The following is a 16,149-nucleotide window of genomic DNA, read 5'->3' as shown; positions in this document are numbered from 1 at the left end:
TATTTTAAACTTACTTAATCAGAAGCAGTAATAATACTAAACCTTTTACAATCTCAGTGTATTAACTTGAAGTATTGATTGATTGTGTGCTGGACATGATTATATAAATTAAGGTTTCATAATTGAAGCAAACATTTACGAGATCAGTATTTGTTTAATGTCTGGTCATTATTTACTGAAGTTTAGTAAATCAGGAGGACTTAGGTATCATATTTCATTTGGTCTCGTGCTAAAGAAAAGACTTAGATCCCTGAGACAAACGTAGGATAATGAAAATGAGCTTTTTTACTTTTCGTACACAATTGCATTATTTTTCTTCAGGCCCGACATGAAAAATTGTTATCACAACAGCAAGCTTTCATATTGGCGACACAGTCAGCTCAGTCCTTCCTGGACAAGCATGGCCATAACCTCTCACCAGAAGAGAGAGAGCGACTGCAGAGTAATCTGAATGAGCTGAAAGTACAGTTTGAGACAGCACTTTTGCAGGCAGAAACTCAACTGAAACATGTTCAGGCCCTGCAAGAAGAACTCCAAAAATTTCTAAAAGGTGGGTGAAGGAATCACTTTGTTTTCCAAGCAAGTGTATATACTGTGAGCTGTAAAGAATTGTAAATAAAATTATATGAAGCACTGGTTTTGAATAGCATGATTTGGAATTATTCCAGGATAGAATGAATTTTCAATAATTTGGGACCTTTTTGGTGGTCTCCAACACTCCAAAACATAAATATCGGTTTATTGCAGCACCATTATTTAATCTTTATTATTTGATAACCTTTTTTAATTTTTTTTAAATAGACCATGGTGAATTTGAGGCCTGGCTAATCCAATCTGAGAGTGAACTTGAAGAGATAAAAGTTGGAGAGATGGACACCGATTCATTACAAATCAAACTGCAGAGACAGAAGAGTTTCTGTGAGGATATTATTTCTCATAAAGGGGATTTAAGATATGTCACAATCTCTGGACAAAAGGTCCTGGACACCGCAAATGTCTTTGCCAAAACCATTGCAAGTGAAAATTTTAAGTCCCCAATTGATCCCTCTGCTACTAGCACACTAGTGAAGGACAAGTTGGAAGATGCCAAAAACCGCTATAGCACACTTCATTCCAAAGTAAGATATCTTTCATTTTCTAAATGTAAAGGTATTTAATGTCTTAGATTGTATTTTAAAATTCAAGTAAAACTCAAGCTCAATCAGTTTGGATATGTGGTTAGATACATATTGGAAGCCCTCGTCTAGTATGAGGTCTGGTTTGTTCAGTAGTCTTGTAAATAATGGGCATGGGACACAATAAACTATTATTGAATGGGACTGTTCGTTGTGATCATCTTAAGTGATCCAACTCATTTCAATTAGATACAGACCACTGCAGCAAAGAATAGCAACCTGGTACATAAGATTTAATTTTCTGTGAAGTATAATTGTGGCAGATTCAGCATCAAAGGAATTGAAGCCAGAACAGATCTTATTCAACATATTGAGGCAATTGTTGAGCCTCTGGTCACAAATTAACTCACTTTCACAAATGCGGTGTTGCACTCAATTTGAAAATTAGGCAGTTAGAATTTTTGAGATTTTTTTTTGTACCTTCATGTAAATCAAAGAATGATCTTTTCTTCTCTTTTAAGGTAAGAGCTGATTGATGGAGTGGAATAGAACACATTTCACTCTGGGCAAGCATTGTTAGCATTGTGCACACCCAGCTCTGTTACAGCGCAGTGTAAAGCCCATCTCTTTCTGCAGTCCGATGGCTGAGAGCCACCCAAAAAGATCATCTATTTTAACCTTGTTCTCTTCAAATTCCTCTGTTCCTTTTAGTTGTAATAATGAAATGATTATTTCTTGATAGGTTTGGTTGGAGAAGCTGGGGTTGTTCTCCTTGGAGCAAAGGAGATTGAGGGGAAATTTGATAGAGGTTTTCAAGATAGTTTTAGAGAGAAACATGGAAAATAGGAGCAAGAGTATGTCATTTGGCTCTTCAAGCCTCCTCCACCATTCAGTATGATCATGGCTAAACCTCTATTTCAATGCCATAGTCCTCTCTCTAGAGAATTCCACAGGTTCACCAACCTCTGAGTGAAGATGTTTCTCCTCCTCTCAGTCCTAAATGGCCTACCCTGTATCCTGAGACTGTGACCCCTTGTTCTAGCCCCTAGCCAGAGGAAACATCATCCTTGCATCCAGTCTGTTCAGCCCTGTCAGAATTTTACACATTTCAATGAGATCACCTCTCATTCTTCTAAATGCCAGTAAATACATGTTTGTTGGCCCAATCTCTCCTCATATGACAATCCTGCCATCCCAAGAATCAGTCTGGTGAACCTTCACTGCACACCCTCTATGGCAAGGACATCCTTTCTTAGGTAAGGAGAGCAAAACTGCCCGCAATACTCCAGGTGTGGTCTCACCCAAAGCCCTGCACAGCTGCAGTAAGACCATCCTTGCTGCTGTACTCAAGTCCTCTCGCAATGAAGGCCAACATACCATTTGCCTTCTTAACTGCTTGCTGCACCTGCATGCTTGCTTTCAGTGATTGGTGTACAAGGACGACCAGGCCCCTTTATACATCAACATTTCCCAATCTATCATCGTTTAAATAATACTCTGCCATTCTGTTTTTCCTACTGAAGTGGATAACTTCACACTTATCCACGTTATATTGCGTCTGCCATGTATTTGCCCACTCACTCAACTTATTTAAATCACCTTGAAGCCTCTTAACATCCTCCTCATCACTCACATTCCCACCAAGTTTTGTCATCAGCATATTTGGAAATATTACATTTGGTTCCCTCACCCAAATCATTGACATATATTGTGAATAGCTGGGGCCTAAGCACTGATCCCTGCGCTACCCCACTAGTCACTGCGTGCCACTCTGAAAAAGACCTGTTTATTCCTGCTCTGTTTCCTGTCTGCTAACCAATTCTCAATCCATGTCAAAATATTACCCCCAATCCCATGTGCTTTAATTTTGTGTACTGACCTTTTATGTGGGACTTTATCAGAAGGTTCTTGCAAATCCAAATACACCACATCCAGTGGTTCTCCCTTATCTATTCTGTTAGTTACGTCCTCAACAATCCGCAGTAGGTTTGTCAAACATGATTTCCCTTTCATAAATCCCTGTTGACTTTGTCTAATCCCATTAATATTTTCTAAGTGTCCTGTTATCACATCCTTTATAATAGACTCTAGCACTTTCCCTACTACTAATGTTAGGCTAACCGGTCTGCAATTCCCTGTTTTCTCCCTCCCTCCTATTTTAAGTAGTGGGGTTACGTTTACCACCCTCCAATCTGCCGGGACTGTTGCAAAATTCTATAGATTCTGGAAGATGACAACCAACGTTTCCGTTATTTCCATCGTCACCTCCTTTAGTACTCTGGGATATTGATTATCAGGCCCTGGCTTTCAGTCCCATTAATTTCTCCAGCATTTTTTTAGTAACACTGATTTCCTTCAATTCCTTCTCCTTACTAGACCCTTGGTTCCCTAGCATTTCTGGGAAGCTACTTGTATCTTCCTCCATGAAGACAGAAATAAAATAGTTGTTTAATCTGCCATTTCCTTGTTTTCTATTATAAGTTCTCCTGTTTCAGACTGTAAGGGACCTACATTTGTCTTCACTAATCTTTTTCTTTTTACATACTGACAGAAGCTTTTACAATCCACTTTTATGTTTCTTGCAAGTTAACTCTCATACTCAATTTTTCCCCTCTTCATCAGTCGCATGGTCCTCCTTTGCTGAATTCTAAACTGCTCCTAATCCTCAGGTTTGCCGCTTTTTCTAGCAACTTTATGACTCCTCTTTGGATCTAATACTATCCTTAATTTCTTTTGTTAGCCATGGTTGGGCCGCTTTTCCTGTTGTGTTTTTTGTGGCAGAAAGGATGTATAACAGTTGCGATGCAAAACTTAACTGTTAGCCATTGCCTATCCACCATCATGCCTTTTAATGAAGTTCCCCAATGTATCTTAGCCAACTCATGCTTCTTACCTTTGTAGTTTCCTTTGTTTAGATTTACAACCATAGTTTCAGATTGGACTACTTCACATTCCATCCTAATGAAGAATTCTATCATGTTATGGTCACCGTTCCCTAAAGGGCCCCGCACACAAGATTATTAATTAACCCCTTCTCATTGCACAGTACCAAATCTAGGATAGCCTGTTCCCTAGTTGGTTCCTCAACGTACTGATCTAAAAAAAACTGTCTGGTATGTACTCCAGGAATCCATCCGCCACAGGATTATTGCTAATTTGGTTTGCCCAGTCTATATGTAGATTAAAGTCACCCATGATTACTGGAGTACCGTTGTTAGATAACATGTCTAATTTTCTGTTTGATGCCATCCCTACCACTACTGTTTGGAGGCCTATGGACAACACCCACTGATGTTTTCTGTCCCTTGTTACTTCTTAGTTCCATCGAGACTGATTCTACATCTAGATTTTCTGAGCCAATATCATCTCTCACAATTGCACTGATTTAATCCTTCGCTAACAATGCCACCCCACCCCCTTTTCCATTTTGCCTGTCCTTCCGAAATAACAAGTCCCCTTGGATATTCAGTTGCCAGCCTTGGTCACCCTCCAGCCATGTCTCAGTAATCACAATCAAAACATACCCGTTTAAGCTGTTTATGTCAATTTGTCTACCTTATTGCGAATGCTTCATTCATTCAGATACAGTGCCTTTAGACTTTTTAACATTTTTACACATATTTCTTTGTACCATGCCCTATTTGCTGCTTGCAATTGTTTCCTCTGCCTTCTACTTTTGCTTTCTACTTTTCTGTCTTTCATTCCTATCTTTGTTTCCCTCTTATGTCTTCCCACTCAGGTTCCCATCCCTCTGCCATTCTAGTTTAAGCCCCCCCCACAGTATTAGTGAATACCCCTACAAATATATTGGTCCTGGTCCTGCTGGGGTGAAACCCATCCAGATTGTACAGGTCCCATTTTCCCCAGAATCGGTCCTAGTGCCTCAGGAACCTAAATACACCCCTCCTACACAATCTCTGCAGTCACACATTCATCTGGTCTATTCCTGATCTCACTAGCATGTAGCACTGGGAGTAATCCTGAGATTACTACCTTTTGAGGTCCTGCTTGTTAATTTATTTACTAGCTCCTTATCTGCTTTCAAGATCTCAGCCCTCTTTTCACGTATGTTGTTGGTACCAATATGGACCACAACCTCTAGGTTCACCCTCCCCCTTCAGAATGTCCTGCAGCTGCTCAGTGACATCCTTGACCCGAGCACCAGGGAGGCACCATACTATTCTGATGTCTCAACTGCTGCCGTAGAAATGTCTTACCTGTTCCCCTTACTATAGAATCCCCTATCATTATTGCTCTCCCAACTTTTTTTTTTCTCCCCTACTGTGCCACTGAGCCTCTCGTGGTGCCACGCTCTTGGCCACATTCCCCTGAGAAACCACCTCCCCAGTAGTATCCAAAACAGAAAATCTGTTAGAGAGGGAGATGGACCCAGGGTCCACAACCCCCCTCTAGTAATTTTACTCTGTCTGACTGTCACCCATTCCTTTTCTGCCTACACGCTCTTTACCTGTGGTGTGACCATCTCACTGTACGTGCTATCAATGAAGACCTAATCCTTGCAGATATTCCACAGTGACTCCAGCCACAGCTCCAACTCAGAAACGCGGATTTTGAGTAGCTGCAGCTAGAGACATTTCCTGCTCACATGGTCGCCCTGGACACTGGAAGCTTTCTGACTGCCCACATCACAGGAGGAGCATTCCACATGGCTGAGCTGCCCTGCCATGACTTATCCTTAAATTGGTCCCTTTACTTTTACTTCCTCTAATTTAGAGTATATTAAGGACTGTAGAAATACTCGTCAGATCCTACTTACCAAGGCCACTGCTCTTCTTTCTGAGAAAAAGTAGAAAATGAAAGGATCACCTACTTCCCTCTTCCCCGAACTCCCTCACTCATCAAACTCCAACTTAAGCACTCTAATGTAGCCCAAAGCAACACTCCAGTACAAACAAGGTAAGGTAGAAAAATAAAATCTGTTCCCTTTAGCTGCTGATATAGGACCAAGGGGACAGATTTTAAGTTTTTAGGCAACAAGCTCAGGGTGGGTATGTGAGGAAGAACATTCTTAACACAGTGACTGCTAATGATCTGGAGCACTGCCTATGGTGGTGGTTGAAGCAGAGACAAGCAATGCTTTCAAAAGAAAATTGGATTGGGATGCGACTGACTGGATGGCTCTCCAGAGAGCCAACATGAAATCAATGGGCTGAATGTTCCTGTGCCAAATTGACTTTAAATCTATTTTGCCATTTGTCTCAGCACAACCTCAGATAAGCAATCCACCACTACTCATTTCTTATTTCACACACCAAATATCTGAAAGCCTTTCTGAGAGAAATTGTCAATTTGTGCCAATTAAGGACATTTTAATGGGATTCTTGGCACTAACACAAATATGCCTTTCATCCCATCAGTCTAAAGTTGACTTGAATGCATGCAGGCCCCAGAAATGAATCCACAGCAGTATCCAATCATGTTGTAAAATGTTTGTCCTCAAAATGCTGCTTTCATGACTTGATTCTACATCAACTATAAAGCGCATCTTGTTTGAATAGCATTAATTATCTTTCCTATTTCCATCTGTAGACAGTGGACAGAAGTTATGCCACGTTTGTCAGATTAGTTTATTTTACTATTTCCCATCTCTTTTAAGTTCACCGTTGAAAGGTCGCTATGATTTCAACAGCAGTTTCAGGTGACAGTTACTTCCTTGGTGGATCTCATGTTTAGTGTGGTAGCACGTCATGGCTTCCTGCCCATTTTCTTCACTTTTGTGCATATCCAGTAGAATAAATATAACATTTTAAGGATTAAGTGTATCATTTAAAATATGCATTGAAGTAGTACAAAGTAAATTAGTGAAATTAACCTTAGCCAATCTTGCCTGCCAGTGGTCCACAATTTTCCATCTACGAATTCTGAACTCAAAGGTGGCCCCAAAACTGTTAAAAGATTATGTAGATATCTATATGAAATGCAATGTTAAGTTCCAGGAGTTTCAAACCTACTGGCTTGAGTACCCATGCTGAATTGACAGTAACCATTTGTCTTGTCCAGTACCTCTGGTTGCTCAGCACTATCATTAATTTGTTCTGAGCACTCAAAATCTGTTATTACTTTAAGTTTAAGCAAGAAACTTCCCTAATGCACAGTTCTCCATGCCAACCAGTAGCAAGATAGTGTGTCACCTCCGATTTTCAAGCTATCTACACCAATGTTTGTCAATGTAAAGTTGGTTGTCAAATGAAGAGTGAACCTTGATCCACTGCTTTGAGATTTTGTTGTTTCATTCCTCAACAAATTTGGTACCATTATTCAGAAACACTTGTTCCATTCTTCAGGGTGGTTCTTTTTGAAGATGACGACATTGTAATGCGCTCTAGGCACCCTGTGCTTTTAAATGGCTTGAGTTGGGCCTGTGACATTCTGTACGATGTTGGTAGCTACTTCATCATTCTTAAAGTACTGTACTTGGTTTGGGCAATTGTCTTTCAACCATTAATATCTCCACTGAAAACCTGGAAGCACACAGCATTTTGCTTCTGTGGATTTGCAGTGATATATGGGTTGGCAGCACCAGAGTGCTCTTTGCAGAAGGCTGAGAATTTTATGTGCTCAGATGTTTGAAATCACTTCTTCCCAACAGACATCACAACTTTTTCTCTTAATTCTTTCATGGGATGTGGGTGTGCTGGCAAGGCTGGCTTTTGTTGCCCATTGCTAATTGCTCTTGAACTTAGTGGCTTGGTTGGGTTACTTCAGCGGGAAGTTAAAAGTCAACCACATTGCTGTGGATCTGGAGTCAAATGTGGGCCAGAATTGGTAAGGATGGCAGATTTCATTCCCTAAAGGACATTAGTGAACCAGATTGGTTTTTTACAACAGCCAATGATAGTTGTCATGGTCACCAGCACTGAGACTAGTTTTATACTCCAGTTTTATGAATTGGATTCAAATTCCAACACTTGCCATGGTGGAATCTGAGCCCATATCCCCAGAGCATTAGTCTGGGCCTCTGGATTACTAGTCCAGTGACATTACCACTACCCTAACTCCCCCAGCTGAACCTGAATATCACCACCTCGAAGAGTTGAGGAGAAGGCTTTTCAGTTCAGTGCATGAGAGTCAGGTTTTCCAAACAGGTAATTTAATCAATTCATTACTGAGGCAGAGTCTTGAAAATATTCAACCTCCTTTTCCCCACAAGAACTTTCAAGTGAGGTGAATCAGTGGTGAGTATCTTCTGAGCAAAGAGCCTTTTATCCTTTCCAGAAGTCAAGATTATGGAACCCCTTGCTTCCTTTGGTCTTCCCTTCTGCAATTTACAAACTTTTAAACCCAATTACTTCTAGTTTCATCATATTGGATGGGAGATACTCAAAAGGTTGGTAGTGATCAAAGTAAAAAAGTCATCCCATTCCAGAAAAGAGACACCCTAAGTTACTGGGGAAATAAGGGTGGAAAATTGTGGAGGCTTTGACAATAATTTTCTGACCCTCCTTGCATATCAGGTGGTGCCAGAGAACTGAAGGATTGCAAATGTTACCCCCATGTCCAAAAGTGAGCGAGGGATAACCTAGCAGATATAGGTCAGTTAGCCTTACACCAGCAGTGGGAAAACTTTGAGTCAATAATCTAGGGCAATCTTAATTGGTATTTGAAAAAGGATTGGCTAATAAATGAAAGTCAGTCCAGGAAGATTTAAAAGCATATAGTTTTTGACTAACTTGATCGATCATTTTGAAGTAACAGAGAATTGTTGAGGCTACTGCAATTGATGTTGTGTGTATCAACTTTCAAAAGGTGTTTGATAAAGTACATATAATAGATTGATTCACAAAATTGAAGCCTTTGGACTTTAATCTTGTGAGGGTAATAGTGCACATTTGTTTTTCAGACTGTACGGAATTATAAAGTAGTGTTCTAACCACTGCTCTTTTTAATAAATATTAATGACCTTGCCTTGGGTATCTAGTGGCAGAAGGGTCAGTATCCAGTGATTTAAGGTAATTGGAAAAAGAAGCACAGGCACCATGAGGAAACGCTCCCTTTGCGCAACAAGTTGTTGTGATCTGGAATGCATTGCCTGAAAGAGTTGTGGAAGCAGATTCATTAATAACTTTCAAAAGGGAATTGGATAAGAAATTGATGGGGAGAAAATTGCAGGGCTATTGGTAGGAACAGGGGAATGGGACTAATTGGATAGTTCTACTAAAGAGCTGTAGCACTGGTGTGATGGCTTTAATGCCCTCCTTTCGTCTTGCATACAAACATACAAATAGGAGTAGGCCATGCAGCCCCTTCAGCCTGCTCCTCCATTTAATAAGATGGTTGATCTGATAGTAACCTCAAATCTGCATCCTGCCTACCCCCAATAACCTAATCCACCCTGTCAAGGCCCCTCAGGATCTTATGTTTCAACCAAGTCACCTCTTACTCTTCTAAACTCCAGCGGATACAAGCCTAGCCACTCCAACCTTTCCTCATAAGACAACATGCCTATTCCAGCTATTAGTCTGGTAAACCTTTTCTGAACTGCTTCCAATGCATTTACATCCCTCCTTAAATAAGGTGACCAATATTCTACACAGTACTCCAGATGTGTCTCATGAGTGCTTTGTATAACTGAAGCATAACCTCCCTACTTTTGTATTCAGTTCCTTTCATAATAAATGATATTCTATTGGCTTTCCTAATTACTTGTCTTGTATCACTCACTGATTCCATGATCTTCTCTTTTACTTTGCTCGCTTTTTTGTTGGCGCACAATGAACCTTGCCTTTTCATTTCTAGTTCTCAACGATATTGATGCAGGAAACACCTTATGCTGTGTTATGACTGATTGCCACACATTATTTTTTAAGCAATGTACTTTCTTGACATACCTTGGATAGGTTGGACACTTGTTGCATGAAACAAATCTGGCATATGCCACCAAAATTGCTGATTTTAAACATCCATATTATTATTTGCTTGGTTCACAGTGCAATAAACTTGGTTCTCACCTGACCAACATGTTGGAGAAATACCAGCATTTCCAAGAGATTGCCAGTGGGCTGGATTTGTGGCTAGAGAACTTAGAGACAACTGGAGACAAACTTCTGTCAGAAACAATTTCTTCTGATCCGCAAAGCCTGCAGATGCAGCTTGAGAATATCAAGGTAAATCAAATTCACATATGTGTAAAATCCTTTATTCAAATTATAGGCAAAACTATGAATTCAAAAGATTTTTAACATGGACCATGAGCAAAGTGGGTAATTTAACTAGAAAAGCAGGTAGGTTTGGGGTTGGGTGGGAGATTGAAAAGCTTAACAGCTGAAATAGGAACCCAAATCAGCTCAGAGCTATCACATCCAGTTTTAACAGAGACAGGATGATGGGCTGATACCCATTTTACCCTTATGAAGTGGGTTGATGGTTGAATGCAGGCTGAGTGCTTCTAATTTTTAGTGTTATTCTTAACCCATGTGAACCTAGTAAAAGGAGATGAAAGTAAAAGTGCCTTCACAGCATTAGTTTTGGGCCAGGAAGAACAGAAGTATTTCCACCAGGTCCAACAAGCTAATCTGTAAAGCGCACTCGAGCACCACCTCCACCATTTCCACAATCTCTCACTGACAGCATCCACGTGATTGCTGAATCAGCCAGTCATGCCCCCAATCTCCGACACCCCTCCTTGTCTCTCCCTGACCAACCTCCACCCCCACGATTACCCTTGAACCTTCCCAACCACAGTACCCACACAAACCACCCACCCTCCCCCGACACCCTGCATATCCTACCGCCATCAACCAGTAAACTTTCAGTCTTTTTTGGAGAACTCCCCACCTGGCAGACAAGTAAGCCTATTGATCAAGCTTACTTTTGGGTGGGGAAACTGTTTATATAAAAAAACATGCATGCTTTGGAGTTAAAATTCCACACTGCTCCTGATTGTTAACGCCCCCCCCCAGCCTTGTTCTGAAACCCTGCCCAGGGTTTTATTGTTTTCAATTCATGAAGTACATTAATGCGTAAATTTCTGAAAATGTAATTTTCTGTTCTATTTGCTCAAGATGTGAGGTGATGTTTTTACTGGAGGATGGAGTAAGTATTTTCACATCAGCAGTGTGGCATGAAGATGTAACCCACGATCTTTCTTAGCTTCTCCTGCTTTGTAGTGGCCAGAGTGGGAGAAACCAGAAGTAATTCATCCCATTAAAGTATCAAGCAAAAATTATTTTGCATTATTGTGTGGTAAAAGACCCATGGTTTCCAGAAATACAGTCCCTTTTATAAAAGCAAAACTCAAGGGCCGAATTTTCCCCCCGTCGCGGGGGGAGGCTGATGGATGGCTGGCGCAACCAGGCATGCTTCCGATCAGCGCCCTCAATCGGAGACGCGGCGCCATTTTATGGGGGCAGGCCAATTAAGGCCTGCCCACCATGGCGTCCGCAGGGAAGTGCTATGCGCTCCCTGTACAGGCGGGGGGGAATTCACTAAAATCGAGAGTGCGCTCTTTTGCGCATGCACACAAAAGAGCGCACTCATCTCCCTGAGACTAAGTGCTGACTCAGGGAGATTGGCTCTACATTCAATAATATTAAAAATAGAAATAAAAGTTCCCTTACATGTTGCCTCATGTGACAATGTCACGTGAGTTGGGACATGTTCATAATTTCCATAACAACTTTATGAAAATTTTTAAAACCTGACATGAAATACCATCCTGCCAGTGGATGAGGTTTCATGTTTTTTCTAGTGCCACCGGGGCTCCTGGCCTGCCCGCCAGCCTTAAGGTTGGACGGGCAGGTCCTTTAATTGCTTAATTGATCCTGTAAATGGCTTCAATTGGCCATTGACAGGTCGGCGAACACGCAACTGATTTTGCTGCGCCCCCGCTTTCCTGAAAATTTAAATGGGGTGGGGTGATGTCGGGTGTTCCGCCTGACATCATCCTGCATCATTTTATGCGTCGGCGAGCGGGCCCCGCCCCTGCTCGCCAGCGGTAAAGTCCTACCCCAAGAGTTGGAAATGCTCATAGTTTTAGTGTTTTTGTTTTTTTTCCAGGTTTCATTTCTCTGCAGCAATTATCCAGTACAGATGCTTCTTGATTGGGAGGCTATAGAATTCAACTTTAGATGGAGGGCTGAGATTTTAAGCATATATGCTTTTGTGGCCTTTGTACTACGACAACAACTTGCATTTATATAGCACCTTTAATGTAATAAAACATCACAAGCCATTTCACAGCAGTGTTGTCGGACGTAATTTGACACTGAACCAGATAAGGAAATAAAACAGGTGACCTGAAGTTTGGCCAAGAGGTGTCTTAAAAGAGAGAGGGGTAGAGGAGCAAAGGATTTTAGGAATGGAATTCCAGAGCTTGGGACCTCGACAGCTGAAGGCATAGTTGTCAATGGTGGAGCTATTAAAATTGGGATGGACAAAGATTTTATGGGGCTGGAGGTGGTTACAGAGATAGGAAGGAACAAGGCCATGGAGGTAAAAGAGACCCAAAATGGCATGCCACTCAGACAAATTATATATTTTATTTCTAATTTTGGCTTGGTCTGTGTCCTTTATTAAATTTACATGCAATGCATAAGGAATTTAAAAACTGCAGTTAATTGTGTTTCCCTGCCTTAAATCAATACAAATGTTGCAAGGTTTGTTCAGTTGCCTTTCAACTTTACAAGATTGTGAGAGGATCCAAGTCAAATGATTGAAAAATGAAGAAAGTTGCTCTATGATTGGTTCAGATATTTGTAAGACTGATGATTCATTTTTAAGTGATTTGTCAGTTATTTAAATTGAAGAAGCTGAACTGATGTTCTAAGGGTATTTATGTAACATAAGTATTTAAGTGAGGCTGAAATACAAGAAAAGACTAGTGTATCAAGTATTAATTCAAAATAATAGCAGATTTAGCATAGAAATTGCAAAGATTTATTTTCTTTTAAAGGAACCAAAGCAATATACTTTCTGCTATAAATACCTGTTATATTTCTTAAATAAATTCCTTTGATAGTCAAATTTTGAAATGGTCAATGATGTGATGCTGTACCCCTTTTCATAGATGGAAGAACCTATGGAGCTTTAGAATAATTCCACTAACTATCATTATCTCATTGGGAGGGGTGGGATGGTTCATTTTAGTTCTCTATAAACACTAGCTTATTCTTTTTATTGCCTATATACGGTGCATGGAGAGAAGGGGCATATTTTCTGTTGAAGGCATCTGGCTTATAAAAATGAGGATACCGAATGAACCTTCATTTTTATCATTTCAAAAGAACCACTTTCTGATTCAAGTGTCAGCTTGGTTCATTTTTATAGCACACTTTGAGTATAAATGTTGGGTTCAAGACCTTCCCCAGGACTTGAGAGCGCAAAATTTATGTTTACATATTATTGCAATATTAAGGAAATGCTGCACTGACAGAGATGCATACTTTGGTTGATGCATTAAACTTTCCACCTGTTCCGATGGTTCAATTTAACATTAATCTTATGACACTATTCAAACAAGAGCAAGGGAGTCCTCATGGTATCCTGACCAACATTCTCCTCTCAGCTAACATCAAAAAAGCTAATGACCAAATCTGTGTTCTTTGCACAAAAAAAAACTTTGTGATTAAGCGTGCATCAGTCACTATACTACAAAGTAATTTATCGTATGTTTTAAAACATTTCAGAGATGTGATTAAGTGCTATTAAATACAAGACACTCTTGATATTTTTTTCTGGCTGATTACTTTTAATGCTTTTACTGTGGTCTCTCTGGAAGTTTTGTTGGTGAGATAAAAATTTCTAACCTGTAATAACTTTAGATCAATTAAATCAATTGTAGTTTCACTGTATTTGATATGTAAATGCAAACTATCCAGTTAAGAGATGAGTTAATTTCTTTCTTTTGTAAATACTGTGGCAAAATGCTCCATATCTAATTTTCCACCTGCTTTCCTGGTCGTTTTAGTGATTAAGGCAGAGCTGTCTCCAGTTGTGTTGTACATGTTGCCTGTAGCTAGGGGAAGCTGCAGCACTGCAGAAGATTTCTACTTTGATTTTGCTTATTAGTGCTTTTTAAAATAAAGTACCTATACTTGAATTTTTTACTGAGAAATTGTTGAAACTTTTTCAAACTAATTGCATTTATGGATTACGAATTTTCATATATTGCATTTTTTCTGCTGGTCATCTGTGGATTTTTCTTTGAATAGTCTGCTAGCATATTTAACAGTCTAGAATTCCATCTGGTTTGCACTCTTGGATGCTACAGCAAAGTTTAAGAACCATGTGCATGATTTCATATCTATAAATATTGGTAATAACTTGCTTCTAAATGTCCCCAGTAAATGTGGTTCTTTGAGAAAGGTTTAATTATTTTTTAGTAAGTTTGGAATAGGTCCTTTTAAATTTTAGCAAAGCTAGAATAATATACAAGCTTGTCAGGATAATTGTGATACCCTAATGTGGAATTTTGTCTGTCCATAAATAATAACACATGTTATTACAGGCAAATCTATCACCTGTATAAATTATCTTCCAAGATTTCCCTAATACTGAAGAGCCAGAAGAGGTCTGGCAGCAGAATTCTGCACTCAATGGCTTACTTAACTTCTCTAGTTTTGATTTTTATATGAGATGCACATTATCAAAAGTTTTTTTTTACTCTGGGATATAGGCTTGGCTGGGACTTATTATCTATTCCTATTTGCCCAACTGAGCACTTTGCCAATCCATTTCAGAGGGCAGTTAAGAATCAGCTGATTTGATATAAGATTGGAGTCACATAAAGGCCAAACTGGGAAATGTGTAAGGATATTAGAGTATTCTCAGACATCAAATATGCTGATAAATGCTTTCTTTTGTCTGGAAAACAATTATGACAAATCCAGATTTTCTAACTGGTATTTTAAAACTGATAAACCTGTTTATTTAATTTTAAAAGATTTACTGCCAGCACTAATATAATGGCACTTGGAAAATCCATGTCACAGATCTTTATATTCTTTGGCAATTTTCTCACCATTTTCTCTGAAGGCTCCTGTAGGCAACAGCCTCTTCAATATTTTTGCCCAAATGGCTGTTTTGCACTGTAAAGGTGTGTGTCAGCAGATTATAGCAGTGTTGCCAAAATGTTGCCCTACTAAATACCCAAATACAAATAATCACGCACACAATGGATGTCAATCAGAAGCCCAGGTCCTTGCTAATTTTTCCCTCCTTGGCCAAAGGGAGTTGAGACTTTTTAAAGCACTTTTACAGAAAGGGCCTTGTATTCTGTATGGCAGAGCAGTGTCCATCAGGCCATCAGAGCAGCTATGTGATACTTGAAACAGAACAAAGGATTAATTTAGTTGAAATTTTATCATATATAAATTGTTATTAAATAAAAGTCAAATACAACCCCATAATAACAAACACTTATTTATTAATATCTGGTGACACTCCTGTGAAATGCCTTGAGAAACCTTATAGGTTAAATGCAGAATATAAATGCACGTTGTCGTTGTACTTTGCTGGAATTTGCCTCTAACTTTTGGAGCTGTTCAAATTGTGTTTAGTGAACATTATTGTAGATTTTATTTACTTTGTGTTTGCATTTTATGTGGCACTGTAAATAAGCAGTGTTACAGATGTAATTCTTACGGTTAATTATTAATTTGTATTCTGGATGTCACACTGTGCAGTTGTGTAATTACAGGTGCTTCAGGGAGATTTAGCTGAACATCAAGTCACTGTAGAAAAGTTACAGAAAGCAGCAAAATCATTACTATCCTTGAATGATGACCTTATTCCAAACCAGGATCAAATTCAACAAAGAACAGGTAGAGTTTTCAACAGTTTATACCAAAATGTAGTTCTCCAATTATAAGTATGAGAAAACAACACCTCACATCAGCAATTACTACAAGTTTCTTCATTACTTGCACTTAATATGAACTATCCACTGTACTTTCTAAATCACATTCTTAGAAATTTGCTGTAGTTGACGGTTTCAAATATGTTCATTTATTTTCATAAGGCAGCTCATGAATCTGATGCAAATAGCTAAGTGTCACATGAACAATGACTGGAAAAC

The 16,149-nt window shown here is 39.5% G+C and overlaps 1 protein-coding gene across 4 annotated transcripts in view; it reads left to right on the top strand.

The window, feature by feature from the left end:
* Nucleotides 1–16,149, top strand: part of macf1a (microtubule actin crosslinking factor 1a) — a 651,250-nt gene that overhangs the window by 454,201 nt on the left and 180,900 nt on the right. For all 4 annotated transcript variants that reach the window (XM_041213072.1, XM_041213073.1, XM_041213071.1 and 1 more), the window contains 4 exons: nucleotides 322–550; nucleotides 802–1,118; nucleotides 10,064–10,240; nucleotides 15,772–15,895. In XM_041213072.1, coding sequence (XP_041069006.1) covers nucleotides 322–550; nucleotides 802–1,118; nucleotides 10,064–10,240; nucleotides 15,772–15,895 — 847 coding nt within the window. The remainder of the gene's footprint in view (nucleotides 1–321; nucleotides 551–801; nucleotides 1,119–10,063; nucleotides 10,241–15,771; nucleotides 15,896–16,149) is intronic.

Source organism: Carcharodon carcharias, chromosome 19 (genome assembly GCF_017639515.1).
Source record: "Carcharodon carcharias isolate sCarCar2 chromosome 19, sCarCar2.pri, whole genome shotgun sequence".
NCBI lineage: Eukaryota > Metazoa > Chordata > Chondrichthyes > Lamniformes > Lamnidae > Carcharodon > Carcharodon carcharias.
The sequence above is the reverse complement of the archived record's forward strand: the minus strand, read 5'-3'. Positions and strand labels throughout refer to the sequence as shown.